The sequence below is a fragment of the Maylandia zebra genome, linkage group LG2, assembly GCF_041146795.1.
Source record: "Maylandia zebra isolate NMK-2024a linkage group LG2, Mzebra_GT3a, whole genome shotgun sequence".
Lineage (NCBI taxonomy): Eukaryota > Metazoa > Chordata > Actinopteri > Cichliformes > Cichlidae > Maylandia > Maylandia zebra.
In genome coordinates, this window is record NC_135168.1 from 43,238,809 (window position 1) to 43,253,238 (window position 14,430).

At 38.7% G+C, this 14,430-nt stretch overlaps 1 protein-coding gene across 5 annotated transcripts in view; it reads left to right on the top strand.

Annotated features, from left to right (window-relative positions):
- mid2 (midline 2) overlaps positions 1-14,430 on the top strand; it is a 174,696-nt gene that overhangs the window by 142,880 nt on the left and 17,386 nt on the right. For all 5 annotated transcript variants that reach the window (XM_076874586.1, XM_004545520.4, XM_076874577.1 and 2 more), the window contains one exon: positions 8,144-8,305. In XM_076874586.1, coding sequence (XP_076730701.1) covers positions 8,144-8,305 — 162 coding nt within the window. The remainder of the gene's footprint in view (positions 1-8,143; positions 8,306-14,430) is intronic.

A 14,430-nucleotide genomic window follows, 5' to 3' on the forward strand; every position in this document is an offset into this window, starting at 1 on the left:
ACACTCAATAGAGGGGAAGAGTAAAGAACAAGGCAGAGCAAACTCATTGGACATGATGCTGTCTCACAGTAACAAGGTCCTAGGTTCAAATCCACCATGTTCCAGGTTTCAGTGTTCTCCTCACGTCTCTGTGGGCTCCCCCTGGATATTCCAGCTTCCTCCCACAGAACGAAGTGGGGTTAGGTTATTTGATGATCCTAAATTGGTTGTCTGTGTTAGCCCTGTGACAGATTAGTGACATGTCCGGGGTCTACCCTGCCTTCCAACCACCCTGAATTAAGTGGAGATTATGGATGAATGGATGCTAACTGAAACTGAGCAAAACTTTAGGAGTCCCATGGATTTTTGCATTCTCTCACGTAGAACCATCCACAGTTACTTTCTCCCCCAACCATTTTTCGGATGAGAGGGGACAGCTGACATGCTGCAATAGTTTTAAATCAATTTTATTGGCTGACTTTTTACTAGTCCCCCACATCTGAAATGAATCTGGTGCCACTGGCTGTCACATAGCCCTCCCATTGTTTATGCGTTTCTTTTCATGCACTGTGCATGATGCACTTCACTTGACTTTGACAACTTCTCTTCGACTGCAGTTCTATGGACCACTGACTGCACGATACTTTCACGGACTGCTTCTGCTCAGGCTGTTCATTCTGTTGCACTTCCTTCCTTTTGCTGTTGCCTAGCCACCAGCTCTAATTTCTTCTCCATTTAGTTGCATCCTCAATTACAGCCCGTGTTTGTAGCCTGGAATTGTGTGACCCTGCTGCTGTTGTGGTATTATAAGAATCGTCTAGTTTTTATCATAAAATATATATAAAATGTACATCTATCTACACAGAAGCACTAAGCAAACCATTTTCACTGACCTCTCTTCGGGTTCAAGAAACAAAGCACTGCAATCATTTCAGCATTACTTAGTCTTATTTTGATATGTTCAATATTTTATACCAGCTGTGTTGGATAACCTTGATTTTTTTTTTGTCTTTTTTGTTTTCCATACTTGTATTTTTAGAGAGATGGAGCTGAGTTATCAAGAGTACTCATTATAAAATAGGCCATACAGTGCATACTGTAACACAAGGGGATGCCTGAGAGAGAATCACATATTTTTTAAGCAGTGTGAAAACTCAGCAGACACAAAAACTGAAGATCATAGCTTCACAGTTTTAACCTTCCCCATTAATCCTCAGTACCCCAATCCCTGTATGAGTACCATATTTTTTATTTCAGGGCTGTAACAGTACAATGTACTTGTGATATTTCCCAAACATTTATTCTGCTAGCAGATCAAAGTCGGCAAGAATCAAACAGATTTAATCTAACTAAACACGACCATGATGAAAGTGTTTTGCTTTCAGTGCTTTTCCCGTTAGATATGAATTGCAATTACTAGAGGTGTTTTATAATAGAACAGAGATCATACTGCAGTTTATAAGAGCAAATGCTTAGTTTTCAGAGCAAATTTCAATCCACTATCACCGTCACGTGGCTGACTCAGCAGGCTCCTAATTCTAGTATTAAAATCTGAAATATTACCTTCTTTTCCTGGCAGCTTTTTCTTGACCTCATCTAAAAACATCATGAGATCAAGTAAAGGCTCAATGACAGGTGTGTAGGAGAATTGGTGAGGATTTAAAATGTGGTGCACAGAGTATCGGGCCGCACTTGCAGTAACAATGTTGAGAAGATGGCCAAATAGGCGAGAAAAACTAATGAAAAACATCTTTATTACAAAGGCTGGACTTTTACGGCCGGTCCTCACCCTGAATGTTTAGAGCCAAGCCCTAAATAATTCTGCTCCTGAATAATAAAGGTACCAAAAAAAAGCAATGCACACATTTCTGTATATGGTACTTTAACACTATCTTCATTAACAAATGGAGGGCTCTGGATCTGATGACAGATAATATTTGGTCTTCTTCTACACATCACACAGATTACACGCTGTTACGCACAGATTTCAGGTCTATACACTGGAATACTTTATAACAACTCACGTCTCCAGCTGACTCTCAACCTGCAGCACCACAAACAGGCAACATCAATTTCTATCAGAAGAATTAACCCTTGTATCAAAAACATATTGATTCTCCTTTTGCCTCCTCTCAGTAATCTGAATTGCCGTGCCGTTATCAGTGAGAAACGCATACTTAAGACCCGTGCTCAGACTGTATTATTTAGGTTAGCAGATTACATGCTTCCTCATCAGGACTGCTGGTTTTTGAGCCGCTAAGTTGCGCTGCTCTTGGCAGAATGGTAGTTATTATCAAAATGAACTGGCTGCATCTTTGTAAGTAGCACGCTATTAGTAGATCACCCTGCAATCACACTAATTTGACCTGCTTAGCCAATAAAGTGGAATAAAATTTATTTTCCTGCTGAGGAGCGCAACTCCTTTCCAGCTCCTTGGAAAGGACCCAAATAAAATTCCCTTCATCCATCCATCACAATCCCAGCAATACAGCAATGGACGTTACCAATGCAAACTGAGTTTTAAAGAAAATTAAACACATTTTGATCAAGCTCATTATCTTGAGAGCGTGCATTCTTCATGCAAGAACATGCAAGACTTCATACGACTTTTTGACAAGCAGCAGATTTTTATTACAGCAGCGACACAGTCATAGTTCACCAGTGCATTTAAAAGGATGTTTTTAAAAACTCAAAGTACATCAGTAGGTTATGGTATGCAATAGAACATGTACTTACTTTTAACATTTAGCTGATCTGCACCACTTTCTCAATTTTGATAAGTGTGTTCATGAACATTGAGATGATGCATCGTTTCCTCTCCTTCAATTAAAGATGATCCAGTGCATCCTCTGCTAAAGGAGGTAATAAAGGAAGCAATGAAGCTACTTTTCTTAGTATTTGTTTCATTTGGTCACCACACAGCTACTTCTGGGTCACTTCTCTCATTTAGGAACCAGGACTCAGAGCACAGGTCTTCTTTTTCTTCTTCTTCTTCTGAATCTTTTTGAATCCTTTAAAGTCAAACAGGCTGTCGTCCTTTTCAGGTTTTTACACTTAAACACGGTCTTTCCCTTCATAACATTATTGGGCAATTTAAGTGCACATATTCAAATGTCTTTATAGCAAAAGACAGCATGGCAGTAAAATGATGCAGTGATAAATTATGACACTATTGCCAGTAAAAATCTACATATTGGGACACAGGCAGAAATTATGCTTATTGTTTTATTTTCTAATTAGTTTCTAATCATTAGCTCTGTGACTGACTTGTTATAATGCTACTAGCAAATGACTAAAATTTGAGGCACCATTACATTAAATATAAATGTGTATTTTAAGGGGGTTTGAATGTTATTTAAAACATGTTAGTATTCAAGTGAGCAGTATTCAGTTTTTTGACATTTAAATGCAGAAATATATATATTATACCGTAGAATGACACAAACATAATATTCCTAAATGGGATTTTATGCATTTGTCTCCATCTAGCTTTTGTTTTCTAATCAGCATTATAACCGAATGGCTATCGCAACGTAAATGAAGTGAAAGAAAGGCCACTGCCAAGGAGAAAACAAACGGATGGACTGGTGAAAATCAGAGTGGATAATGGGTACATAGGGGAGGTGAAAACCACTTACTGATATGAGAAGGATGTGATTAATGTACATAATCGTGCACATTCAAGCACATACGCACACAAATACACACACAAACACCTGTGCCTCTCTAATCTTTTCATCTCCTCTTCTCTCTTCTCCTCTATGTGGCCTGACATTTCTCCATCTAACCATGCAACTCAAGTGCTCTAGCCATTTGAAACATCAGGATACATTTCAGCTATGATAGACTGAGTGACTCAGATATTCAGCCGTGTGCTGCCACAGAGTCCTTAGAGATTCGTAGGAGAAACTGAGAAATGGAGAAATTCATTTAGCCCAGTTTGCCACTTGAGTTTTTACCATAGTATTTTTCTCTAACTTTCCAAGTGGCTAAATGCTCCCACTTGAGTGCCATCCTGTCTCTCTCCTTTTTCTCGCCTGGCCACATCTTCAGACTTGGCCTTCCCATGAGGAGGAGAAGTGGGGTTGTGGTGCCTTGTGAACCCTGCCTTTGCAGGATCATCCAAGCAAAGCGGCAGAAAATAGAATCAGCAAGTGAAACCAAATACCATCTTGTGTGTGGCTGCTACCTGTGGCCCTCTGAAAGTTGTTGTGTCTAGTGCTGTTGACGAATGCGGGTGCCATCTGCCAACTGGCATCATGGATTATCCAGTTACACATTTACTTCCTCATAAATATTTGTTTTTCCATCTTGATTTTCAACCAGATTTGACTGTGAAAGTCTGCATTATCATTTTGAGGCTTGTCTGTGCATTTCTGTTGAGGCTCTTAAACACACTTAGTTGTACACTATTTTATTTTATCCTTTTTCATTATATACTACAACCTTCTAATGTCATAACACCTTGGAAAATATTGAGAGAATCAAGTCGGGACATTGCCGTTGCCTGTTCTCACATATAGCACCCATCAGCAACTCTTAATGCTTCAAGTGACGCCGTGCATGCCAGAGGCAGAACACGCAACACTCGTTGGCATGCTGTGAAATCACAGAACAGTTACTTGCTTTATTCTCACAGACGCACGTAAAAACATTTAATTACCGGTTCTTATGTACAGCTTGGGCAGTGTCAGGAAAGGTTCAGGGCTACAGAACATGGGTAAAACAGCATAAAAGGTCATAATAGATTTGCCATAAATGATCTTTTTACAGATATACATTTAGTATAATTCAATTCAGTTTTATTTATATAGCGCCAAATCACAACAACAGTCACCTCAAGGTGCTATATATATTAGACCCTACAATAATACATACAGAGAAAAATCCAATAATAGTATGAAAAACTCCCTTTTAACAGGTAGAAACGTCCGGCAGAACCAGGCTCGTGGAGGGGTGGCCATCTGCTGCGACCTGTTGGGGTGGGTCCTCATATTCCACATAATGCTGCTTTGCTTTTTAATAGTGTAAATAAATATCTGTCTTCTTAGAAAATAGGTAGTTAGTACCTTAGGATAGAGCCAGCTTAGTTTTTTCTAGTCTTTATGCAAAGCCTTTTACACCTTGGCTCTATCATCTGTGTGTACAGGAGAGTGGTATTAATAACTAATTATGAGTACAAAAACAAGTAGCTGTATTTCCTAATACACTTTCTTTGCGATATGAATAATATCTACCACAATTACACTTGCCTAAAAAGAAATGCAGCATCCGCTTTGTTTGGGAGTAGTAATTTCCTTCTTTCCCTCTGCTTCCATCTCCGCATGACATCAGCCACTTTCCCCGTTCCTGTCGCCGGTTTGTACTGTGTTTCTGGGAGGCCTGCCTGGTAATCGCGCTAGCAATATCTGCCTGCTGTCTCCCTCCGCCACCTGTTATTCATGTGTGCTCGTAAACATTGCCTGTGGTGAAATATTAAAATGATTATCACAGGTGAGAAGCAGATTCACAGTGGGCGCAAGGGAAGCCCAAAGTGCAGGGGTAAAAAATTGCGCTTTGTGCATCTCAATAGGGAACAGTTCTGAGATTGATCCACACCAGATCAGTCTTAGAAGCGATATAATACATTAAGAGTAAATGGCGATGAGATTTCAGTCACTGTTGAAGGCCAGTCAGACAATATTAACCTGTACAAGTAAAGTAAGATGAGCACACACGCACATACACACACGTATAGGGCTGTTTTATAAGAAATGAACAGAGGACTAAGACATACCCATGCAAGGACACAGTGAGACACACGCTGTCACCATTAACTTTATATTGCATCATCAAAGACAAACCCTATTCCGTTCCCCAGATATTTCATGTTGCTCTTCCCTTCTCGTCTGCCTGCTTCCGAGAAAACGGCGACACAAACAGATGCACAGACATACTGTACATATACATACACAAGCTCTTGATGTCTGGATGCACAACGCAAGCTGATCTACTTCCTCTCTGTAGTCCCTCGCTTTCTCTTTCCCAAATGGCTCATTCACACACACCGCCACCACACTTTGTAGCCACGGTGCTTTCCAAAGCTAGTGTCAAGAAGCTCCTTTCATTGGCAAAAGTAGCAATAGCATATTGCTGCGCACTGACCTAATTTTATTTAGCAAAAATGGAGAGGTGCTATAGAGATCAAAAGCTTTAAAAATGAAAAGCAGCATGAAGTCCTTCTCTCTCATCTTTCCCATGTATCTCTTTCTGAAAGCCCACGTAACACTGTAGTCTACCTAATTTCTGCAGGATGCAGCCAAAACGACAGGTGGGTGGCATAAATTTTATGACAACAAGGGACAGCTGTCACAGCAGAACAACAGTCTTGATTTTCTTTTCTTTTTTTTCGAGTGAAACAGCAATAGGATTTCATTGTTAACAGTGCATGCATATTTGCAAATCTAGGATGAAATAAAACACATTTGCATGTAAAATGGATCGTGTACCTGGTGTAAAGGTGTAAATTAGGTTCTGTCATATTAAAGGAAGACGTGTCGCTTGTGCTTTCTTTGTCTTAGAAAAGCTTGTGTAAAAAATGTAGCCCCAACTCCCACTCCAGCCTTAAGAGTCCTCTCCCCTCATTCATTCTTAAAGGCACCTCACTTTTAAAGGCCTTATTTGCGTCCTGTGAAGTATTTATATTTACAAGCAGACTCTCAGCCATTACTTATGCATGCTGTTTCCATCTTACTCAATAATTCACAATGCATCCTCACCAGATGGGACAAGGTAAGCATGGCCCAGAGAACTCTCTCCCTTTCCGTGTTTTTTATTTCCTTGTAATTTTGCTTTGGGAGGAAGGATGAGACAATGAAAAGGGTGGTTATTCTACTTTCAACTCTACAAATGTTAGGCTCAGCTGTGGTTCTACTAAACAAGATGCTTTGTTGGTTTTGGCAATGGCTTTTGGGGGTTTTTTGTCGTTGTTTTTTGGATGTGTTCGTAATTTCACAGTTCTTTGTATAAACTGCCTCTAAAATGTTTGCCCATAAAATAGAATTTCTGTATAGTCTCCAGTTGGCACATCTTGGTTTTATTATTCATGCTGTCAGTTCATTCATTTCATTTTAGCTATCGGCGTTATTAATACACTCGTGTTGTTCACAAGACCATGAAAGAGTGATCAGTTTTTGGGTTTCTGTTTTTTCCACGTCCTGTATGATAGCCTTTGGAAAAGGTACGCAATATAACATGTCACGCAATGTTCATGCATAAAGCGTAAGCACAGCAGCTCCAAACTTGGCATGTTTTGCAATATCCATTTTGCATAAATCAGCAATCCTCCCCTAAAATCCTCCAAAGCAGCTGCATAAATCTCACCTTGTGTTCAAAGTTGCCTATTTCATCTTTGAAATCAGGAAACATACCTTGATTACCACGAGAGTGGTAGGTCAGGTAATTGTGCGATAACAGTGATTTTAATGTGTTAAATCAATCCAGTTATTTCACGCTAGAGTAAAGCCAAAGGAGCTCCCCATTGTGGGCGATCAACTCTTTAGCTCACAGCCAACATTTCCTTTTTTTATCTTTCACAGTCGGCTACATCTCAGAGACTGAGAAGACTGTGTTTAGAAGCAGTTGACTGCACAGCTTAACTGGCATTACCAACTCTATACTGCAAGCTGCTTTAAATCAAAGTGCCCACCAAATAGGGTCATGCTGTTACTGCCTGTGTTTCCATACATTTGAACATTAAAGGCAATGACAGTCTTTTGCCTTGAGGCGCTTACTTCAGAGATTTATATTGAGAGTACCTTGTTCGTAATGGCTTATAGTTTTAGCTTAGTGAACGCACAATATTGCCTCAGGGGAGTTTGTCATGCTAAACCTGATGTAAAAGTACTGTAATGGGATGGATTAGTATGTAGACATAAATGTTGCATAACATGGAGAGCCGTGTGGTCTCTGAGCTCCTTATTTGGGTGGAGATGACTCACTTGGGGGCTTTGAGGAAAAATAACCCTCCTCTGGTCGGAATTGAGAACAGATTTTACTCTTTTGAACATCACTGGAAAAAAAAGGTTCTTAGCAGGACACACTAACTCTGCTTACCTTAAAAGCGGCAACATAACCTTGTTACTAATGCTGTGTGTACTTGTGTGTGTCTCTGTGGCTCTGCCAGGCTTGTACAACTCTGCAGACAGCTGGATGATCGTACCTAACATCAAGCAGAACCACTACACGGTGCACGGCTTACAGAGTGGCACCCGTTATATCTTCTTCGTCAAGGCTATCAACCAAGCAGGAAGTCGCAACAGTGAGCCAGCCCGCCTCAAAACCAACAGTAAGTGAAGGCACATGTTACACTTCTGCCAGCCTTTTCATGAATATTTACAAGCCGTGTTATTTGGGTTTGGATATTTAATACAGCTAAAAGTTTGCATCTCTCTCTGTATCATATGTGCAACATAATGTTGTCACGACTGAGTGTTTTTCCCAAAGGATTGTCTTTGATTTACAAGTGAGTGGCAGATTTGCTGCTGATTCAGAGCTAGTTTAGATTATTACATTGTATATGCATACATGAAAGGAGAAAGCAGCAAGAGTGCCAGCAGTGCCTAATGTATTTCTGTCACAATCACTCACTCACACTCAAAGCAATTCACTGTAGGCCATGCAATCTTCACTGAATAATTTTACTCTAAATGTATGAACAGTTAAAGAAAAAACAAAAAGTATAATGTAAAAAAATTTAAAGGCATATTTCCAGAAGGTAGGCTTTCATCATTCTCTGATGTGGAGAATCAAAAAGTTGACAATTTTTCAACAAAAAGTATTTATGTCAAAAATGTGTTTGGACATTTCTTGAGTAGACATTTGATATTACGATATTCTTACAAGTGCAATTTCAAAAAAGTTGGTACTGTGCAAAATGTAAATATAGACAGAATTTAATGGTTTGCAGACCTCAGAAAACCATATTATATCAACAATACAACATGTTGGTAATATCGTTACCTTTTGGTGTGTTGACGCCATCAATTTCAAGAAATTGTAAACACTGTAAAAATGGAAAATTATGGCTTTATGACTGTACGTGTACATGTATATGAGTCACCTAGCTTAATTGTGCTCGGAATAGAAGGAGCCTGGAAAATGCTTCATACCTTCCTTGGTCAGTAGCGACTTGTTGGCTGTACATACAGACTTCATATATACATACGCTATGATGATTATCGTAAGATCTAAAATTAATCTCTGACTACATCGTCCATCAGCACAATACCACTACAAATTCTGCAAAATGACACAAAAAGTATCCTACATGGATAATGCTCTAGTAATAACACCACAAATAGTGTGATGGTAAGATTAAAAGTATACTGGGATATGGGTAAGGAATCCTCACACACTTATTTTAGCTTATAGAGTTCACATCCTGAATGGTTCGTACATAGAAGATAGAATTGTAATGTTTACTTATCACATTTTAGCCACTTTTTGTCAGCGTAGGTTTACTGTTATCACCCTCTCCCCACCAAAAAGTGTGTATTTAAGTTACAAGTATGTGCATACTTACTTTTTGAAGTATGTACATACAGTACTTTTGGTAGCAAGACCCTTGACAAGTATTCTGTGCTTTGACACACATTAAGGTGTACAAGTAGCTGAATTAAGTAAACTGTACACGAGAGAGCTTTTCCACGTTTTTCCTCTCCTACACACCTGTCAGATTACAGTGAGTTGTGCAACAGTACAACTTATTTTTACCACTGCAAATGTTACAGGGATTAAACCTGCAGTACTCTGAGCACCAGCACCTCTGTCGCCAGTCTGTCGCAGAACTGATATGGCATCCTCCCTTCTTCTATAAATGTACTCGTTTTGTTCTTACCGCGTACACAGCAGTTGTTTTTCCTGCTTGGAGAAATTTCCACTGTTTTTACAAGACTGTTTAATTGTCGTCCTTCAGATTCTTCGTTGTTTCTCTTTTGTTTCTTTTCTCCTGTTTTCTCCCTGAGGTAGAGATTGCTGCTGTCAAAGCTCGCCTCAGACTTGAACTATTTTCCATTGCTTTAACATGCTTCTTTTTCCCTGTAACAGTACAAGCTAGTAAAAAAAATGCCGTTTTTAAGGTTAGCTAAATGTGATCAAATAAACTTCATAAAACCACTGATACTCTTTGGGGCATGTAAGGTTAGAGTCAACTTGAAGAGATAGAATAGTCTTAAAAATGCTTAACTCCTTTGGGACATGGGGGAAAAATATTGCCTTGCCAAACATTATGATGTGGTCACTGGTTAGAATTGCATGGGAACATAATTAAATTGTGACCACATTTTAACAATGCATGGCCACAACAGAATGTGTTGTTTACTGACCACACTGGATCAAGTCTATGCCACTAAATAGACATTGTTAACATTTACTTGTCAGTACACTACACCAGGTCCAGTGACAAAACTAGTGACAAACACCACAGAGGTTATTTATTTGTATTTTAAAATAAACCACTATCCGTAGTTTGTAAGTAGCTGTTTCTGTGTGGTTCCTGCTGATTTTGAGTGATTATTGTGAGTGGTCTAAACATTTATTCCAGATAATAATTTTGTGTACTGACAGTCTTGTTTAGTTTTACACCTAGATCTGATTCAGTGTTCTCCAGCAGTCTGGATTTATTGATGGATTCTGTGACTATTTTTTCCTTTGCTGAAGTCTTACACCACCAACCTCTCTGTAATGTGGGGCTTCTTGGTTGCACTGCAAGCTACAATGAATGTCAAATTTAAGTCCCCTCTAGAGGCTCCCATATCAAGTGATAAGGTAATATGTTAGTGCTGCTTGACAACAACCATGATGAATATTGCAGGGTATCATCATAATTTATCACTAGTTCAACTCAAAGATGAATCATTCTTAACATTCCTCTTTTAAAAACAGTAAAAGAGACGTCATGGCTGTATCTACAAAGTCACATCACCCACAGTCTATTTTGCGGGAATATTCATCAGGTTCAGCTGTGGCATATAATAAGTTAAAACCTCAGCGATATCGCTAATTTAGGATGTGCCCCAGGGGTGCTCAATAAAATTTTAAAATCAGTCTAAAATTGCAGCCGAAGTGCAGTGAAGCAAAAATGCAGCTGATATGCCAGCTCATTTCAGCCTATGCCGGGAGTGGTTTTTAGGATTAACTGTCATCAGGATACACTTGGAATATATAGGCATAGTTAAGGTTTGAACCTTTTTTACTTTATGTCACTGATTTAACATATTTTAGTATTAAGTATTCGTCTTAGCAGGCTTCTAGAAAGCACTATCACCCTCCTCACCAGCATATCCTTTTTTCCACTGTATGAGATACTGCCATCTGGAAATTTCCCAGTTTATTTCAGTTCAGTAAAGCTTTATTGACATGATATGGTCAGAGATTGTCTATTGACAGTATACAGTAATCTTTTTATAATACATGAAATCTCTGTTTGTTTGTCAACTCTTCCTGCATGATCAGGAGTTGAGCAAGGCTCCCTGAAGGTTCTCATCTATATCAGAAACTACAACATCAAGCGTGTTGCCTAGCAACCACTTACCAACAGGCTAAAACAATCCACTTGTTGAGTTTTGAGTTTATGCACTTTCGACGACTTATAAAAGCATACAAGGATTTTTATTTCACAGCAGTGACATTGAGATATGATGTGATCTTGTTGCCTAGCAACCTACCAATAAACTAAAAAGACCCAAATATAATGTGCATACACAAATACCACCTCAGGAAATCATTTTTATTTTGCGACAACATCTAATTTTTTCATTATGCATCATGTTGCCTAGCAAACACCTACCAGTGAGCTAAAATCACAGTCTAAACTATACTGTACTACACATAGTGAATAATTTTAAAATACCTATATTTAAACAATAGTGTACTGACTACATAAAAAGTTGTGATATATGTAGTAAATACTGGTTTTATGGTTGACATTAAAGAGAATCATGCCTGGCTTTACTAATAAACTGAGGTCAAATGCATTATGTATATTATATAGATATATGTATACTCTTAACCGTATGAACAGAATAGTAAGTCACCATGAGCTCTCATGTAAGAAACAGTCAGACCCACCCACACATAAACGAAATCTCTGTCCACTGCCTATTACCATACATATTTGCCACTACAGCGTAGTGCAAGATAGCACACGACAAAGTATATCATATGCATTAGTATAATGCACTACATAGGCTAAAGCTGTAGTTTAGTGCAATATTGAATGATTTTCTCTCTCCCCCTCTACCCCCACGCTGTCATTCTTCCTCTCCTCTGGCAGCCTGTGCTATCAGGGGAAAGAAGCTTGTCCACCCACAGCCAACAGTGGTTGAGATTCTGAGTCGGTGATTGGCAACCAGCATTTCGTTCTGCTGTAATGGTTTAGACAAGCCATCAAAATAACAAAAAACATTAATATTTTTATCCATGATTGAGGTTTTGTGGTTTTCATTATGACACCTGTGTTTGTGTCAGCCTCTTCACATGTTTTTGTCCCTCATTCTCCCTCTCCTCTCCCACTTTATTTTTGGCAGAAGAATTGGTATTGAGATTACAGAGCCTCACTCATCTGTTCTGGTGAAGTCGAATAGTGATTTTGGATTAAAATGGGTCACAACAAAACCGATCACAGATATTTCACTTTGACAAGCTTATTAAAGTTTTTTCCTTCTGACTGCTGCTCTGTGGGCTCAAGTAGCAAGCTTTTTGAGCTCAGAACTTGCACTTGAAGTCTCTTTTTTGTCTGTGACTAGATTGGAAGGTTTAGCTGTCTCAGTATTTTAGGATGAGAGGATCTGGGGGCTTTTAACCTAAGCTCATCATATTTCAGGCAGAGGGTTGCAAGCAAAGAGCATTTTGACATGTAGCACTACCAGATACTATAAAGTCATGCATCACAATCCTGCCTTTTCAACAACATGACTCCTTAAATTGCTGCAGATCATATTTGGGATTGCAGCAACTCTCAAACCTCAAAACAAGGTGAATTCCCGAAGATATTAATAGTTTTAATAATTATAACAATTTAAATTTTATGAACTGAAACTAACAAATATGGTACACAGACTCAGAGAGCCTAACTAAATGTGAACAAGTTTCCTAATAAGCACAGATGTTGACTTAATCGCAAGCAAATAAACTGAATAAACTCGTCTTATTTGACCTCAGAGGACACAAATTGCAATTTAATGCAAAGCACTGAATGCATAAGGAAATGCTTAATATATTACACCAATTACCATCACAAATTCTAAAAGACATTTTATGGGAGCTGATCGTGTTAAAATAAAGTGAAGGAATTCGACATGGCCTTTGTTGTTTTTTTCCGTTTGTTAAGGTCTTTTTTTGTTATGCAACAGCTTGTTGTGGCCTCAAACTTTTCATGTTCCGCTTTTGTGTCCCTCTCTAACCCCTTTCTTGGCACGCTGGCCTCTGTTACCCCTGGCTATGGCATATGATCGCCTCGTCTGGAGTCTATTTTTCAATCTTTATGCCATCTGTCAAATAATCTCAGAGGTCATGCTTATCCTTTTTTTTTTTTTTTTTTTTTAAAGATGATACACCTTTCAGTCTTAACACTGGGCAGCCCTACAGGTATTAGCACCAAATACTTTAAACATTTGTTTTAAAGTCTTCTTCGTATTAAAAGATATTCAAGAAGTTGGATTATTATGTTAAATTGTTTTTCGGGAATCTTGAAAATTTAGGATGTATTGTGGTGGAATCCAGGAATAATAAAGGAGCATTTCACCAGTTTTACTACACTACTATGGCATAAAAGTATGTAAAAAATAAATAAATAGTATTTGCGTACTGTATAAATCATTTTGTGGCTCCGGTGGGAGATGTTTAAAAGCATATAAACTGCTTCATGTGATCTCATTAGGAGCTAAAAAAATTTTCATCTTTCATCTTACCAACAGCTCTCTGTAGTCCAGTCCACATTTCCGCCTGAAGCCAGCATCTTGAAGCTACTCAACAACATTTTACAATTAAAAAGGAGTAAAATAAGACACCTGCTCATTTTCTGCAACAGAGATTTCTATCTTTTCTTTTTTTTATATATATATACTACCCATCTCAAGTGTTCAATCTTTAAATGTTTTCATCCTTTTGAAATTCAGGTTGGCTTGATTGAGACAACGTTTAAAATCATGTCCTAGAGCTTTCACTGGCTTTTGAGGTCAGTCTAATAAAAGCTAAACCTCGAGTGCCTGAAAGTGAACAGTGGCACTAACGCTGGAGCATATGGAAGTATCACTTTGCTGTGGGATGCTCGCAGCCAACATGTGAAGTAACTCACAGCTTTTTGAATAACATATGAATTAAGCATGATGCTAAGAGGGGCATGTGCATGTACAGTACTGCGCAGAAGTCTTGAGCCACTCCTCATGTCTCCATATTTTTCTTCTAGTTTCT